General features: G+C 39.4%; 1 protein-coding gene across 1 annotated transcript; it reads left to right on the plus strand.

Moving 5' to 3' along the window:
- The first annotated feature begins 11,363 nt into the window (after nt 1-11,363).
- LOC147620162 (uncharacterized) lies at nt 11,364-12,795 on the plus strand. Its single transcript, XM_086772710.1, has 3 exons — nt 11,364-11,522; nt 11,764-11,893; nt 12,042-12,795. Exons 1-3 carry the CDS (start codon nt 11,423-11,425, stop codon nt 12,739-12,741), a joined length of 930 nt encoding a protein of 309 aa, XP_086628836.1. The 5' UTR covers nt 11,364-11,422; the 3' UTR covers nt 12,742-12,795.
- Nucleotides 12,796-18,493: the final 5,698 nt, after the last annotated feature.

Genomic DNA, 18,493 nt, shown 5'->3' on the forward strand with positions numbered 1-18,493 from the left:
GATTTAGTGAGTAAATGGATTGTTATCTTGGTTAAATTAAGGTACAGGTACAACTTCTCCCTGCCTTGACGCTGCCCCGTTCTTGTGCTTGTGTAGCCGGACGGCGGAGACGTTAGTAAGGCCCGGAGTTGGCCCATGGTATCCCTCATACCATTGGGATAATGAGGTTTGCCGATTGAGGCAAGTGATTATGATGCTGCCTAGTTCTGAGGGCCCAGGCTAGTGCGGTGAATTAGCCCACCCTAGTGCGCAGACATCCCTCTGAGGGACGGGAGGATCGAGCGATGGAGCCTGAGAGGGCGACAGGCCGGCTTGAGTCCTCGCCAGCGGCCGACGATGAGGTGTATGGTCCCGTAGGGTTTTGCCCAGCATGTGGAGGCTGGAAGGCCAAATTCTAGATCATCGGCGGTATAAAGGAAAAGAATAAGAGAGCCAGTTTGGCTTGTATGAAATTGATTTATGATTAAACTTTATTTTTATAAATCTTATCTTTGGTATGATTGTATTGTAGAAAAAGGCTGTTTTAACAAACCTTGTGAAAAGGACCTTAATTAAGGAACATGTTTATTTATGTCAAACAGTATGGTAGGATTAATTAGAAAACAAAGAAAGAATAGTATGCCGTAGCCCTATAAGAGAAGGCTATTTTGCCATAGATCTTAGAAAGAGAGAAGAGTCACAGTATGAGTAAGAGGAGATAAAGCTTGGAGATGATTGGATGATTTCAATCATAAGAGAAGGTATTAGAAGACTCTATATTCTAAAGCTCTTGTTAATAACGAGCAAAGACAACGATAAACGATAAATTTCTATAAGGTATATACATATTTTGTTTTTCAATTATATATCATTATTAGGGGTTGAGGTATGGCCCCGGCTTCTCTATTGATTGTTACAGTGATCTATTTGATTGATTTACTATTTAAAGTTTGTATTCTTTTAAGCAATAGTATATGCCTTAATAAAGAATATCTTATCGCAATCTCAAGTTGAAATGCTAAAATCTTTGTGAAAAAGATTGTTTTCTTAAAGAAGGTGACATGGATCCTAGTCATATGATTTAGTGAGTAAATGGATTGTTATCTTGGTTAAATTAAGGTACAGGTACAACTTCTCCCTGCCTTGACGCTGCCCTGTTCTTGTGCTTGTGTAGCCGGACGGCGGAGACGTTAGTAAGGCCCGGAGTTGGCCCATGGTATCCCTCATACCATTGGGATAATGAGGTTTGCCGATTGAGGCAAGTGATTATGATGCTGCCTAGTTCTGAGGGCCCAGGCTAGTGCGGTGAATTAGCCCACCCTAGTGCGCAGACATCCCTCTGAGGGGCGGGAGGATCGAGCGATGGAGTATGAGAGGGCGACGGGCCGGCTTGAGTCCTCGCCAGCGGCCGACGATGAGGTGTATGGTCCCGTAGGGTTTTGCCTAGCATGTGGAGGCTGGAAGGCCGAATTCTAGATCATCGGCGGTATAAAGGAAAAGAATAAGAGAGCCAGTTTGGCTTGTATGAAATTGATTCATTATTAAACTTTGTTTTTATAAATCTTGTCTTTGGTATGATTGTATTGTAGAAAAAGGCTGTTTTAACAAACCTTGTGAAAAGGACCTTAATTAAGAAACATGTTTATTTATGTCAAACAGTGTGGTAGGATTAATTAGAAAACAAATTGACGCGTGAGTAGGGTGGAAAGTGGGAGGATGGAATACCCCGACGGCACCATCCTACGGATGGGTGCACCCGATTAGTCGGGTAGCTTTCCAACAGATTAAGTGAAAGCCCTACGCTAGATAAATAGGTTCTCGGGCAACTCTATTCTAGAAGACTAGGCCAGGCATGGATGAGGAAAAAAGCGTTGCCTCTAGAAATCAAGTCTTGTAGTTGCCCAATTTATGTGATCAATTACCCTATGGGTGATTTGATTTTAGAAGACCACGCTCCCCCTGCGGGATAGAACTAGGTCTTACCTATGAATCGTATCCTTGAATCTCTGTATGGTCAAGGTGTCGATGAGTAGGGAATTTTCTCTAAGATAAGACTTAGTGGACTATCTTAAGTGTTTCCCCTATTTGTGGAAGGGGGGAACCTTACACTTGGTGTACATGAGATGGATTTGAGCTCGAGGGGGAGTGTTGAGATATCGAGCTCGTCTAGTGAGGCGGTGGACACTGATGACCCGCCTGGGGGATAGGCCTGACACTTACACCACTGGCATGGTTGGTGAGATCTTGGGTGATATGCGGCCAGTGGGATGACAGGCTGTGTGACAGCCATTCTAAAGACTGGCATAGTTATAGCACCAGCTCATTTAGTTGGGTTCACACTATAGAGAACTCGTGTATGTATTGGTTGAGTACCTTTCATATTATGAGTACTCTTATCTTATATATGGTGTGTTGAGTGTTGAGTGAAGAAGAGAAGATTTTCAGCCTCTCACCTTGTGTGTTCTCTATTAGGGTTTTGTGAGTGTGTGTGTGTGCTTGCAAGAGCTCAAGCTCTCTTCCCCCCTGCATCTTTTCAATATACAAGGAGTCAGTACCAAGCGATAAGGGGCTCAGGCAATGCATGCAAGCACCTTGTTGCTTCATACTAACCCCAAAACAAAAGGGGTTTAGTATCAAGTGATTAGGGGCTTATGCAATGCCTGCGAGTTCCTACTGCTTGGTACTGACCCCTTGTGTATACAAGGAGAGACATGGGGACAATACGAGGCCATATGGATCATGGGGTCAGTACCAAGTGGTAGGGGGCTTACGTGATGGTCGTGAGCCCCTTACCACTTTGTACTGACCTCGATAACAAAATTAAAGAAAAGGGGGTCAGTAAGAACAAGCTATAAGGCACTACAAGGATACTTGCTTTGGCGATGGCAAGACGATGATGGTGGCAGGGGAGCACAACACCAAGGCAATGGCAAGGCAGAGGTTAGACGATGGCAATGGTGATGCAGAGGGACAACACGAAGGCCAGAGAGCTCGACACCAAGGGTTTAGGATGGGCAGAAAGCTCGATGTCCTCAAGGAGATTTAGGCTATTATAGACCCACATGGTGGTCTTAGTACTGTGGTGTGTCCTAATCATAAGTGGCATCATAAGGTCTCATGCATTTATAAGCCATTTTACCCTTCATATAAGGCCACCGAAAAATTGAAGGGTGAATTTTTCAAAATCCCCTTGTTACATATAGGGAAAAAAGGGCATAATAGAATTAACCCTTTAAATAAAAGTTTCATCCCATGCCTTCAAAAAGGAGCATGCATCATGTTTACAAGGCTATGGTTCATTAAAACATCATATAATTTTTTCATTCTATAAGGTTTTTGGAGACGGAGTAGATTTTTGTTTTGTTTTGTAAGGTTGTGTGTGTGTGTGTGCACGCACGCGCACGTGTGTGTGTGTTTAGAATGAATATTGTGAGTGTTTAAGTGTGTGCATTAATTAGAGAGAGAGAGAGAGAGAGAGAGAGAGAGAGAGAGAGAGAGAGAGAAAAGCATGCCTGTAGATTTGATTAAAAGCTTCAATTTGCTTGTGGAGATAGAAAAAGAAGAAGGGGTGATTTCATTCACATCCCGATTTACATCACATTCATTCGTATCCATCACATTCATTCTCATCACCATCCCATCACAGAGGGACGACATGAAGGGCGATGGTAGGGAACCCGACGCGAATGAATGAAGCTCCCGAGGGAGATAGGGGCCATTATAGACCAATGTGGTCCCGTACCACGTGGCCACACCATGTGGTCTTAGGACCACTCCTGTGGTGTGTACTAATCATAAGTGGCATTTATAAGGTCTGATGCATGAATGACACGTCAATATGGTAGGTACTCACTCCTCTCCTCTCCTCCATGTGTTTGATTTATTTTAGGAGATTTTATCACGGTGCCATATTGCCTTTGCCTCGTGACTGTATTTATCTCCTCATCGACCCCCCCAAACAAGACACTTCGGTGGTAGCAGTAGCAAAAAAGAAAGACAAAAGAAGAAGTCCAGAAAGGTACAGGCAAGTTCCGGACCTATCAATCATGACAATGCTTCATTGGATAATGATAGTGATATTGATATGGAACCCCATCTTTTCATTGAGCTTCCATTAGATATAGACATTGATGAAGCAACACATATGTATTTATTACATAGATGGGATAGATTCATGATCTTGACATTGTTTCCCTTCTCAAAAGTTTTCAACTATCTTTTTTTTTGCTCGAAACATGGCTCCAAGGGTTCTAATGGATGCTTTTTTGAAAACTATAATCATTTTCTGTGTCTATGTGACATGTATAACTTAAATTCAACACTCAACAACTCTATAGAATTTTATGCAGTGAGAATAGCGAAATTTGGATTTATTACAAGATGGGATAGATTCATGATCTTAACATTGTTTTACTTCTCAAAAGTTTTCAACTATCTTTTTTTTTTCCCTCGAAACATGGCTCCAAGGGTTCTAATGGATGTTTTTTTGAAAACTATAATCATTTTCTGTGTCTATGTACATGTATAACTTAAATTCAACACACAAGAACTCTATAGAATTTTATGCAATGAGAATAGCAGGGAAATTTCACTACTATTCTTGCTACTCATCAACATCAACAAAATTATAGTATAGGAGCGAAATTTCATTGCTATACTCGCTGCTTAGCAGTAAAATTTCACTGCCTAATGAAATAGCAGCGAAATTTTGCTACTATAGGTGCTGCTAAGCAACGAAATTTTGCTATGGGACAACGACAAAAATACTTGATATCCTGACAAAATAAATGTTGTTGGAAAGCTACTAGTAAACACTGTTATGCCCCCGATGTGTTGTAGTGTCGTCAGAAGAAGTAAGGCCATTGTAGTTACCTTTTGTAATACTATTGCTATATAGCACATATATAGTTATATAACACTATTGCTATATAGCACTATAACATATACCACAATATATATATATATAGTACTGCTAGCATGTGTAAGCACTAGCTTTCACTTCTAGTACTACTAGTAATTTACTGCTAGCATGTGTAAGCATGGCCAATTAGCATAGCTTAAAAGAATCACAAAACTAGCATGACTGCTAGCTATGCACACACTAGAACGAGTGCTAGTGTGCGCATAGCATGAGTACTAATCTAGTACACAGTACTAGTGCTAACCTGTGTACTGCTAGTAATTATTGCTAATTAGTATATGTTAGGATTAATTTGATTTTACTAACTAGAACATATAAAATTTTCAACAAAGTGGCTTGATTGCTAGCAACCAACAAACTATCAATGCTAGCTAATTAGTGTTATAAACTAGCACGAGTAATAATTTGAGTATAAACTAGCACAAGTGGAGATCATCACCAAACTAGCTTAACCACAAACTATCAATGCTAGCTAATTAGTGTTATAAACTAGCACGAGCAATAATTTGAGTATAAACTAGCACAAGTGGAGATCATCACCAAACTAGCTTAACCACAAACTACCAATGCTAACTAGTTCTACTTATCACTATTGCTTGGTGGTAGCAGATCGGTTAGCAGCAATGTCTCTTCTTCTTTCTATAAATAGAAAAAAGGCAATAAGCATGCTACTTATGAAATGAGGAGCATAACTTTTAATTATCTCTACACCAAAAGAAGTTTCAATTATTTAAGTGAGAGATTCTGTTCATTCCAATAGCAATACATAACTTGAGGCGCATCAAGAAGGTGCACATGATGCCTTATGAATGATATTTTTTCCTATCCTCTTTGACATACATCTTTTTTATTTGGGGGGACACATGAGCTTCTGTTGGGATTAGGGAGGGAGGTATGTTAATTAATCCGATCGACATACTTTAACTAGATTAAACTTAGGAAGGGAATATGTTAATCAATCCGATCATAACATACCTGAACTAGACTAAACTTAGGAAGGGAATATATTAATTTATCCAATTAAAATGGTTTCTTTAATCCAAATAACATCTTTAATTAACACAGTGTTCGTATAGAATTCACAAGAGAACATCTTTTTCATTAATACATCATGAAGGTCTTTTCTATTTTACAACTAGCTTGGGGGGTTCACCTACTACGTGCGATCATTAGGAGGGGTTTTTTAAACCAAGATTTTGAGAAAATTTTATAGAAATCTACTTATATAAGGGGTTTTTAAATAGTATTTTGAAAAAAAAAACTAAGTTTATAAAGAAAAAGGGTCATTTTATTAAGTCAAAATTCACATAAAAGGGTATTTTTTAATACCCTTTGAACGCACAAAAGTCTCTCTCTCTCTCTCTCTCTCTCTCTCTCTCTCTCTCTCTCTCTCTCTCTCTCTCTCTCTCTCTCTCTCTCTCTCTCTCTCTCCCCCCCCCCCCCCCGAGGTAACTAGTCATCTTAGAATGTTCTTGCACTTTTTACTTCAAAGTTGTGTCATGTGGAAGTTAACTTATAAGGCCATATTAGAACTAGGAATGGATAAGCTTGAGTTGCTTTCTTAAGAATTAATAGAACTAGGAATGTCGAGTTACTTACTCTCACGTGTAGTGAGAAAGGACCTATGAAGTATAAGTAAACCTCTCATGATATAAATCCTCTTGTTGTTATTTGTGCAATAGATTTAGTGTTTTCTCTATTCTATCCTACAACTCTATGGTAGCATGTGGATGTGATTATGCTTAGAGGTTGGGTGGACAATGTCATTCAATAACTGGTATGCTTCTCTCTTCTCCACCTTTCTTCTTTCACCTATGATCTAGGTGTGTGTGGTGATGAAATTTAGTCTTAGTAGCCATCTCGTAGCTACACACTCATCATTGCATCTCCTATTTTCACCTACCAGATAATTGAGTGACCATCTAGATGTTGGTGTAGCCATACACTCATCATTGCTGCTCTTATTTTCACCTACCCGATAATTGAGTGACCATCTAGGTGTTGGTGTGGCAATGAATATTAGTCTTAGTAGCCACACACTCACTATTGCTTCTCTCATTCACCTACCTATTAACTTAACAACCATCTTAGTGACAATAACTATGGGAGTGGCATTGAGGATTAACATATGGGTGTTGAACTTGCAAGTCTCGATCAAAGATAAGTTCCCAACATCCCTTGTTCCTTAAGGCTTTGAGAATGATATTTTTTTTCTTCTAAGTTTTGTAATAAATAGATAAGATCTTGACTAGAATGTTTTTGAATGGAGTGACTACATTGCTTATGAGCATGTGTGGTCACAGTTGTGAGTTTGTCTTTAATAAAATAAATAGCCCTTCTATGGCTTGAATAGAAAATGTAATGAAGCCTATGCTTCTGAGGTTCTCTCCAATTAAAAAAACATCCATTTTTGTAAAATAATTATCTCTATGTCCACGTGGTCCATGTTTCTTCATCTTTATCTATGGAAAACACATAACTGAGGATAATGGCCAATAAAATCTACATATTTATATTATAAGTAGATAAATCTTTCATGATGAATAAATAAATTCATAGAGGGAAATGTGATAACCTACATTTAATTAAGCTAATTCAAGATTGAAATAACATTATATAGATAAAACCATCATCACTTACTCTCTCTCTCTCTCTCTCTATCTCTCTCTCTCTCTCTCTCACACACACACACAAGAATGACTCGAAAAGGGAAACATGTGCTTTTACTTGTTGAATCAAACGTGCTCTCCTCCACTTATGAGAGTCAAGTTAAAAGTGAGTGAGTGAGTGAGAGAGAGAGAGAGAGAGAGAGAGAGAGAGAGAGAGAGAGAGAGAGCATAAATATGGCTTTTGATCTATCGTGGTATACTAAAACTTTATAATATTTTCTAGTAGGCATTCCATTTATCAACACACACATGATAAGTTTCAAAATAATATACAAGTAATTTAAGAGCATAAATATAACGTTTTCTAAAACCCTTCAAACATGTACATTTGAGGATGTTGCAAAAGGTGATGCCCTTATTGAGGATTTTTTTTCCCAACTAGAAGCCTAGGCTTTCAAGTGATCAAAAATACATTTTTGCACATAACCGTGGCCTCCTAGCATTGTGATTTTTCATGCTCTTTTGTGTCTTGTGATTATATTATATTTTTAAAGATATTGATCATGTGATAAAATATCATCATTATAAGGATGTTTAATAGAGGTGTTCAAACTAACATAATGCTTTTGACTAATCAACATGTGATGTATAACTGTAAGTTTTAACCGACATTTATGTTAAGTTACGCTAGTAATGCTCTACAAAGGGAAAAAGAGGGTCCTGCACAACTTGTCGGTTGACAATTTCTACAATAGGTGTGTAAGATCTTCCATAACTTTATATACAAAAGATGGTAAGAGTAGTTTTAGTATCACATAAGTGTTTCTTTCCACCAAAAAGAAAAGTAGGTGTAAATAAGTTATTTCCCCCCCACACCCACACACACACACACACACAAAAGAGTAAATAAGTAAGAGCTTCTATGGAAGTAGGCAAATATGAATGGATGCCAATAATAATAGATGTGTTTTTAATGGAGGATTCACATGCAAATAGTGTGAGTTGTTGTTGACAGATGAAGGTGGAGGTAGACGGATCTAAGGACTAGGACGGACGAGGAAAGCAAGTGTGATAGTTGTTTTGTGTGTGTGTGTGTGTGTGTGTGTGTGTGTGTGTGTGTGTGTGTGTGTGTGTGTGTGTGTGTGTGTGTGTGTGTGTGTGTGTGTGTGTAAGAGATCGACTTTTGAAGGCTCCATGAAAGCTCCATTGCAACTCATGTGTGACGAGAGAACAATCTTCCTTGGCCGTGTAAAAGAATATCACTGCTAATACGGTTCTTACGAAGTGTGTGTGTGTGTGTGTGTGTGTGTGTGTGTGTGTGTGTGTGTGTGTGAGAGAGAGAGAGAGAGAGAGAGAGAGAGAGAGAGAGAGAGAGAGAGAGAGAGAGAGAAAGACGTGTGTGCTTTGAAAAATTGCACTGCATGGAACGCACCCCCGCCCCAAAATATTCTTAATATTTATTATTATTAATTCGGTCGGGTTGAAGTGGGGAGCTCCATTAATCCCGTCCAAACCAACGTTGACAGGGGGGCAAGCTTTGTCTCAAACCTCAATTAAGAGTCCAATTCTTCTCTTGATCCCCCCTACCCCATACATAATGTGGAAACATTCCCATCACACTTAGTATCTTACTATGACTCCCCTATAGGCGCCTCACTAATAAGAAAACCTTTATATCAATACGTACAAAATAGGTACTTATACATGGTTTTTTAGAATATACAAATTGTTTCATGTATATTGGCATACAACGGTGTGTGCACAAACCTACTGTTGATAATAATAAAGTTTAAATTGAGGTCCCACTTAAAGTTGCTTTACACTTACTTCACAACTCCAAAAATGGTATACACATCGTGCTGCAACTCATTAAATAACTATAAGGGTGTGAGGGATGAACACCTAGAGACTGGTTCCATAAATATCCATCCATCTCCTAGGGTGTGTAAATATATCATTGCCAGTCCACTAGGGATACTTGGCGACTAATAGGTCCCCTTAACGGTTTTTTTTGAAAGCATTAATTAATTAATGCTAAGCTGGGAATGCAACCTTAAATACTTAGGGAACCTTAGTAAACTTATAGGCTTCATGCTTTTTTAGGAACATTCACCTTCTGGATTGTTCGTGAGTAGGTAAAAAAATAGCCAGCCGCGTACCTATCAAGTCTAGTGAAGAGGTGACAGGTCAGTGTACTAGGAGAGGAAGACGAGCAACACAATGGAAGGAGGATAAGGAGGAGGTGGAGGAGTGGGAGGCAAAGGAGGAGGGGTGTGAGGGAGATGGGACCTTAGAAACCTAAGGTTTCAATTAATTAATCAGGCCCATTAGGGCTTGATTAATTAATTGCAAGGGGGTATGAGCTGAACTAGTAGGAGTCTTGTGTGAACTAGTTGGAGGGCAGCTAGCTTCCATCAAACTGCCCACCTAGTGATGTGTATGAATACACACACATTGCTTAATTATGTCTGGGTGGCATGAGGACATCGTGTATCAAGATCCTACTCTCACTTCATCAATCTCCCTATTTTCACTCATAAACTCAAACCTATATTCTTGCCCACTCATTCTTCTTGATTTGGGATGGGTTTGAATTTTGACAGCAGTCAGGCTCCTTTGGGGGCCTTTTGTGACCATCAAATCCTAGCAAAATTCAAGGGCTCCCATTATAAATTACGTAGACATTAGTAAAATCCTCAAAAAAAACATGCATTCCCATCAAACCCTACTCTCACTTCATCAATCCCTCTATTTTCACTTATAAACTCAAACCTATATTCATTTATAACAATAGGTAGTCCCACCCATTCTTCTTTGGGATGGGTTTGAATTTTGATAGCAATTTTGCTCCTTTGGGAGCCTTTTGTGACCATCAGATCCTAGCAAAATTTGAGGGCTAGTGCCATTATAAATTGATAAAATCCTTGAAAAAAACATGCATTCCCATCAAAATGAAGGGTGAGGGCATGCATCTAATATGCATGTAGGATTAACCACACATAAGCTCGATTTTTTAGAGTTACCTTGACCATCATAATTTTTGGGAAATATATATATGTATATATATAATAATAATGTTTTTAAGTGTGTGTTGACCTGCATTTTAAAAAACCACGTTTTTTAAAACTCTTTTTTTAAAAAAAACATCTAGAAACTGCCTTGTTTTTTTGTGGGGAAGGAGGGAGGGGTTTTGGTGGGCCAAGAATGGAAGCTTGTCCGGCATACATGAGGGAGTATGCCACCTTCATGAGGGAGTATGCCGCCAAGAATGGAAGCTTGTCCGGCATACATGAGGGAGTATGCCACCTTCATGGCTCCCCCCGCCACCGCCCCTCTTTTTTTTAAGACCATTGAAAATGGTTGCGTTTTCTACATGTCATTCATATATATAAATATACAACATTTCTAGGCGTATAAAGTGCGTTCCGATTCTTCTTGACTAATTGCGGATGCGACCTCCCTCCCTCTCTTACAGCTCATATTCTACTGTACACTCGTACAGAATTGATCTGTAATCTGAGCTTATTTATCAATCATACTCAGTTGTGCGGTCTCAAAACTATTGGCAAAATCACCTGATTTCCACGCATCACCCTCTTAAGTTGGAATCCATCTTCTAATTAATGTAATCAGCCGTCCGAATCTGTACTCGTTTATCACAATTGTTTACTTAAAAGAACTGAAATCACGTGCTTGCTAGGTCGTAGTAGCTGTGTGCCAAACGACTCTACACATTTCCACATATATGTATCATTAAGCGCCTCGCTCTTCATGCAAAGACTGATCTCTTCTCCTTGCAGAAGAAGTCCAATATTTAAGTCTCCTAAATCTGTCCAAAAACAGTAATTGTTGCGTTTAATTGGATTGGCAACTTATCCAAAAACAGTTGTTGTATTTTGAGTAGATTAGTAGAATGAGGAAGGGACTCTGGTCCCCCGACGAAGACGAGAGGTTAACCAGGTGTATCTCCAAGTATAAGAGCGGTAGCTGGAGCGACATTGCAAGGAAAGCCGGTAATGTTACTAGACTGTTTTGTAATGTGATGCTTTGGAGAAGAGAGCGTGGTGGGAGAGTGTAGTGAAAGAACAACATGACAACCCTGCAATGGATCATGAGAAAGCTTTATAGTGCTCGTGATCATCAATGGGTCATCTGCTGCAACCCATTTGACCTAGAAACTATAGAGGGTTAATTGTAAGTGTATAGAAACCATCAGTGGGTTTGTGTTCTGATACAATTTGTTGATTCAAGCAGGGCTGGAACGCTGCGGCAAAAGCTGCCGAAGGCGTTGGATGAACCACTTGAGGCCCGATTTAAAGCGGGGAAGGTTCACACCTGTGGAAATCGGACTGGTGGTGGAATTGCACGAGGCCCTTGGCAACAGGTAGGATGGTATTTATCTCTCCTGCATAACTGATATGCAGGGATATGGTCACACATTTACCTCTCCACATGATATGGTCACATGTCTTTCACATGCAGCCCATTAGATGTGCAGGTATTCTAATTCTAATAGCCGCCATGTTACACAGGTGGTCAGAGATAGCGGCGCATCTCGTCGGAAGAACAGACAATGATGTGAAGAACTTGTGGAACACACAGATCAAGAGGCAACGTCTCAAAATACACAAACAAGCTGATGGTGGCCGGGATCAGCTCGATCTGGACAAGCTAGTGCAGCTTACAGCTGCTAAAAGATGCCCCTCTGATCATAAAGTCGAGTGCACAGGCGCACCATTGCCTTCTACAGAGGCCCATGCAAGAACTACACTAAGGCTACCTACAACACCCCCCGCCGCTGCTCCTCCTCCTTCTCTAGACAAGACAGTCTTCACTTGCCCTTTCAATCCTGTAGTGGACGTTGATTATCAGCTTCAGGCAATGCAGGCTTGGGCATGCAGCAGCGGCGTTCATTGGGGTAGTACTAATGAAGAATGCAGCGCTAGCAGTACTGTAACCTCCGCTAGCAGTATCACAAGTACAATTACTGACAACGATGATATTAATCAGTATCGTAATTTTTCAATTTCTGGAGCCGAACCCTTCATCTTTACGCCCGAATGTTATGAAGACTGGAGTCGATCCCTCCTGCATGATAATATTGATTCAACCAGTTATCATGAGGCTCACCCAGAGATTAAAGGCTCGCAACGCAATATTGATTACTGTTGGAGCAGCTTGGAAGCGCCAGACGTGTTGCAGGTACCACCTGACATGATATTTTGGGGTTGAGCTTTCATATATAACCTACACACTGAGATCATAACCTAGGAATGGTAACCTAGGCATGGCCTTCTATCAATCTATTATTTAATTTTTTATATCCACTTTGTTCTTTTTACTTGTAGAAGCCTCTTTCTCTATGATTCTTCTCCCCTTCAACTTTTCCCTAAGATTCAAACAAGTTTTAAAACATAGATTGGACCATATTGGTAAAGGTAAAGAAATGTTAAAACCTTATTAAGGTTTGGTAGACCTTAAAGAGATGGAAGTTTGAGTAGGATACCTCTCTTGCACCCCTAAATGATTGGGAATTTATAAAAATGGAAATTGAGTAAAATAAGATTGTTTTCCTTGAATTGTGGAATTATGGTTGATACGCTAAAGCATTGTTATTGGATTTTCGCCATGTTATAGCTTGGTGCTTGGAAGTACTGCTATTAAACTCCAAGATGGGACCACACCCATGAAAGCTTAAAATGAGATGGGTAGGTCCATATAAAATTTTTAGGAAGCTAGGAATAGGGACATTTGAGTTAGGGAGTCTTGATGGTGGTGAGAGACCACCAAAACCGATGAATGCGTAGAGATTGAAGCTGTATTACAGGCAAGACACTAGATTAGGTGCAGAATAACCAAAAGAAGGATTTATATTAGGAGAAGGATGAAGAGAAAATGGATTCAAAAGGAAACAAAGTGTGCATGTGCATGGTGTTGGCATGTAGGGCGAAACAAAAGACATCTAGCAATAGTACCATAGTACCAAAAATAACACCCCTAACTAGGCTGCATGGGGCAAAGGAAAGATTTTCACTCCTACCCCATCATTGCATCTCTCATGCTCTGTGCATTTGACGGTAGGAGCCAAATAAACCTTGGATTTCACTACAAAACAATCCCCCAGTGATGACGGGTCGAAAATGACACATTTTTAAGCTGACATCATTTAAGCAATGATGACGTCATATAAGCGACGAAAGTTTTTTAAGAAAAAAAAGTCATCGTATATGAAACACTCTGGCATCGCATAAAGTTATTATGTGTCACTTATACGACATCTATAATGACGCTTGCAAACTGAGTTTTTGCAATTGTGTCGCTTAGGCATTGCCGTGTGTTAAAAAAAAAAAACATAAAACAAATCGCTCCTGCAATATCGCAAGAGCAACGAGAGAGAGAGAGAGAGAGAGAGAGAGAGAGAGAGAGGGGGATGGGTATGTGAGAGAGAGAGAGAGAGAGAGAGAGAGAGGCGAGAGGGATGGGTATGTGAGTGAGAGAGACAGAGAGAGAGAGAGAGAGAGAGAGAGAGAGAGAGAGAGAGTTGGGATGTGTGTGTATGTGTATGAGAGAGAGAGAGAGGGAGAGAGAGAGAGAGAGAGGAGAGAGGGATGGGTATGTGAGTGAGAGAGAGAGAGAAGAGACCAGTGTGTGTGTGTGATGACATGAGCAGTCTAAGTGGTTCATTTGTGATTGTGTATTGAGAATGTGCTTCCTTGTGGTCATTGCGGTCTTAACTTGCAAGGTGCTTGTCTTATTTATCAAATTTTTATGCTTGATCATCTAATACCCTCTGAAGCATTCTCTGCACTACAACACGTTGCTCGAGGCATAGCAGCGTTTTCTAGCAGCATTTATTTTGTCGAGATGTTGGGGGTTCTATTCGCTACTCAGCAACGTTTCTAGCAGTGAAATTTTGCTGCTCCACAGCGTTTATAGCAGCGAAATTTTCCTACTGGTGGGCAACATTTGTAGCAACAAAATTTCGCTGTGCTATTTACCAATACATAACTTGTGAGTGCATGAGAATACTAAATAAGCAATATAACTTAGTTAATTGAAGAGAAGATTCATACCTTACCAAGCTTCCCATTTTGTAAATAGCCTCTCTCACCTTCTTGTCTCCACAGCCAACTATAGCAATTGGAAGAATAAACTATGCATAGAAAAAAAATGGAAGTTAGTATATGAGCTTACAAATTATGTACCACAAAGAGAAAATGAATAAGCGAATATTTATATACATGTAATATCTTATGCCAATCATGTGTCTTGAGGCCATATAATTGTTCCTCTCCTTTCTTTTTGGACTTTGTGAAGGCACTTTTCAATGAATGCATTACTCCCTTTGCTGTACGAAAAGAGGCAATCACACTTTTCACCTTATTGTGCTCCCTCTTGGTTAATACCCATGCTGCCTTTGGTAGGACTATGTTGCCACTCTCACTTTCAATTGGCCATGCACTTTGGAGGTGTCCAATGTTTTGTAAGTCATCCCTTACACCCTTTGTATCTCTTTTACCAATTAAATTGTCCCAAATATTTATTGCCACATTCTTGAAGATATGTATGGGATGTAAGAGACGATTGATCTTCATGTCACACTAATATGAAAGTTGAAAGAAGCCTTTGAGTGTCTAGACATCCCATTTGGTGGTGGATTGGGAGTGCCTCTCCATGCCTCAAACCAATCTCTACCTCTCATCACAAGTGGTGAGACATCATGTGGCACATACTTAGGATGTGAAGGAGAAAAAAATCGATGATGTTTGTCATACACCACCTTCTTAAGTGTAGAGGGTCTTTTCGAAACAAGTGATGGTCCACAAATCGGACATGCATGACGTCTAGAGGTTGCCAAACATATTTTAAAATTGAGATGATTGAGATAGAGATATAAACTTAAAGTTTAAAGGTTAGAGCCTTATGCATATAAGGTTCAAGTAGGTACCTGAGCACTTCAAGAACCCGAGATATTCATACATCGTCCTCCAAAGAAATACTCCTTTAACCTCCATCTCATGTCATAGTGAAATGCCATAGTGACTCAATATCCTCAATCAAAGGCACAAGGTGCACATCCATGTTCACCACCTTATACGTGCCTGGTACAAGGAGAGCAAGTATGATATGATCTTTCTTGATTGCCACCCATGGAGGAGGTTGTAATTCACCAATACAATAGGCCAAGTAGACCATGATGTGGACTTGAAAGCCAAATGGGTTAACACCATCCATGCCCAAGCCAAGACGTAAGTGACGAGGCTCATCTTTAAACTTTGGCCATTGATGCTCCACATGTTTCCATGCCAGTGAATCAGCCTACGATCCTCATGATGCCATCAGTCGAGCGATAAGTAGCATGCCATGTCATGAGTTCAGCAATGCCCCTTAATTTAAACATGTGTTGGATGCGAGGAATGATAGGGAAGTGTCTCAAAACCTTTCGGGGAACTTTATCTCCTTGCAAATCATCCCTATAGCGGCTCTCCCCACATTGTAGACATTGTGTTGTATCTTTATTAACCCCTCTAAATAGCATGCAATCATTGGGACATGCATGTATTTTTGTGTAATCCATACCTAACATAAAGAACATTTTACCACACCCATCTCATGAGTTCGGTAATAGGTTTTTAGGGGGAAGAATCTTCTTGAGAAGCTTGCAACAAAACATAAGAAATCATATTATTCCAAGCTTTCATGGAAAGCTTGTTCATAGCTCAATGTGAGCTTTTCTTCCCCTTCCTCTCAGGCTTTCCTTCCCCTTTCTCCATTCCCCTCTCTTTCCTCACCCTTGCCCTAACCCTAGCCTAATGCATAGACCTCTAATCGAGAGTTTTGATGGAGAGCTCTCCATCAAAGCTTTCTATTAAGCATTCTATGCATAGAGCTAGGGTTTAGGCTTAACATAAACTAATTTTTTCATTCACTTATGCATTAAGAGTAGAGTTTAGGGTACTCACCTCTTTTTTTTCTTGTTCTCCTTACTTGCTAATGTGTTAATGAGGACTAAATTTTTTATTTATTATGTTTCTTTTTTGTAGGTTTATTCAAGTGAACAAGGGTTTGGGCATAGCCTCTCATTTCAAATCCAAACAAAGTAACTCTAATCATGTACTTGAAGAATAACCATAGGCAGGATAGTCATGAATAGTCCATGTTATAATGCCGCAAACCTCAAAGCTTCGTTCGCCTATAGGATTGGATATGTTAAGCACTTTTATCCCTTTCCATAGTTGTTACATCTTTGATGACATGTGTTAGGTACACATTGATGCCTTTGACTTGTCATTTTCCTGCATCCAACTGCTGTATCAAATCAGAGTTTTCAAGAAGTATAAACATATCGGGTGAATACAATTTCAGACTATGTTGCTTGTGCATGAACCTGGAATTAGTAAACTCAATATTAGATGTTCCTTCTTTATGGAAATGAATGGTGGTAGGTTGTAACCGATCAGCACTACTGGCCAAGTTGACCACTTACTTGATTGATGCAAAAATGGATTGATCCCATCAAGACCAACACCAAGCTTTAAATGATGGGATTCTTGACTAAACTCTGGCCATGTTCTATTAAAGTGCTTAAAGACTTCACAATCAGACACAATGCATAGGATTCCATTTGTGCTCATATTCTTTGCCACCCAATCCATAAGATTTGATAATTCTATGCCCTAAAATAGATGCTCTATCCATGTGGATAATGGAAAATATCTTAAAACCTTATGAAGGAACAAGTGTTGCTCTCTCCTTAAAATGTGATGCACCACATTTTGGACAAAGAATGAAATTTTCATGCTCTCCTTGATACAAAATGAAATCATTAATTCATGTATGGATCATTTGGTAGTCAAGTCCAAGACTCATTATCATTTTTCATTCCTCCTTCCTTGTTTTTTGGGATGGGATTATCGGGTAGTATAATCTTACTAGAAAGGAATCTGACACAACAACAACAACAGTTTCTTAGGAAAATAAACATACCCTATCATTAAGCATCCATATATATGACAAACTTCCATTAGTACTTAATGATGAAACTGATACATTACTCCAAGAGTAGTGAGCTTGGAGGTTTATGAGATGAGCAAGGTCATATATAATCTTGTCATAGAAGGTCCCTCATAGATCTTTGTGAGTGCCTCTTCTTGGAGATATTTTTCATGAGAATCACTATCATTTGTATTACTCTAAAATTAATCATCAAGAAACTCAGTCATGCCATCAGCATCATGCTCTACATCATCGTCAGGTTGCTCTATTTAACATACATATTTCTCTCTCAATCTTTGAAAAGTACTAGAAACCTGCGCTCTAAGAACTCGAATACACTCTACTAACAATCGAGAGTGACCTTGACAATATAAGGGCACATCCTCCACAATATCATAATCTGGAACCTATGATTCAATTCAAATTAGTCAATCATAAAGACAGAATAATTTGTAATTAGACAAGTACCAACAAAGTATTATGACAAGTGACAACAAAGCATGAGTAAAGCCATTTGCAAAGTCTCATAATATTTTGACATCATATACACATGTTGTTTCAAATATACTCAAATTAATAGGACTTATGTGCCACAACATAATGAGTGAAAAATGTAAATATACTATTAGAATGTCATGGACCAAAGACCTTTACAAAAGTCATGTGCGCTAAAAATGCTGCAACAAAGACATCTATTCCCTGTGTGGAGCTGGTGGTCGCCTACGCCAACCATAATTCACTAGTAACTCCTCACTAGCACACAATGATCTAATGGCATTGACTATAATGTATCTAGGCATATCTCTACTCATGTGCACTAGTTCATAACCATTCTCACATTCCATAAAGGTACAACTAGTTCTTTCATTCCTCCCTCTGCTATTGTTGATTAGCCTCGATATATTTCCTTGAGTGTAAGTTCTACCATCAATATACAATCTCTCTGATTTGTTATGGGTAATGCCTCTTTTAGCAAGAGAGGCATCAT

This window comes from Cibotium barometz, chromosome 32 (genome assembly GCF_041138505.1).
Source record: "Cibotium barometz isolate CiBa-2024 chromosome 32, ASM4113850v1, whole genome shotgun sequence".
Lineage (NCBI taxonomy): Eukaryota > Viridiplantae > Streptophyta > Polypodiopsida > Cyatheales > Cibotiaceae > Cibotium > Cibotium barometz.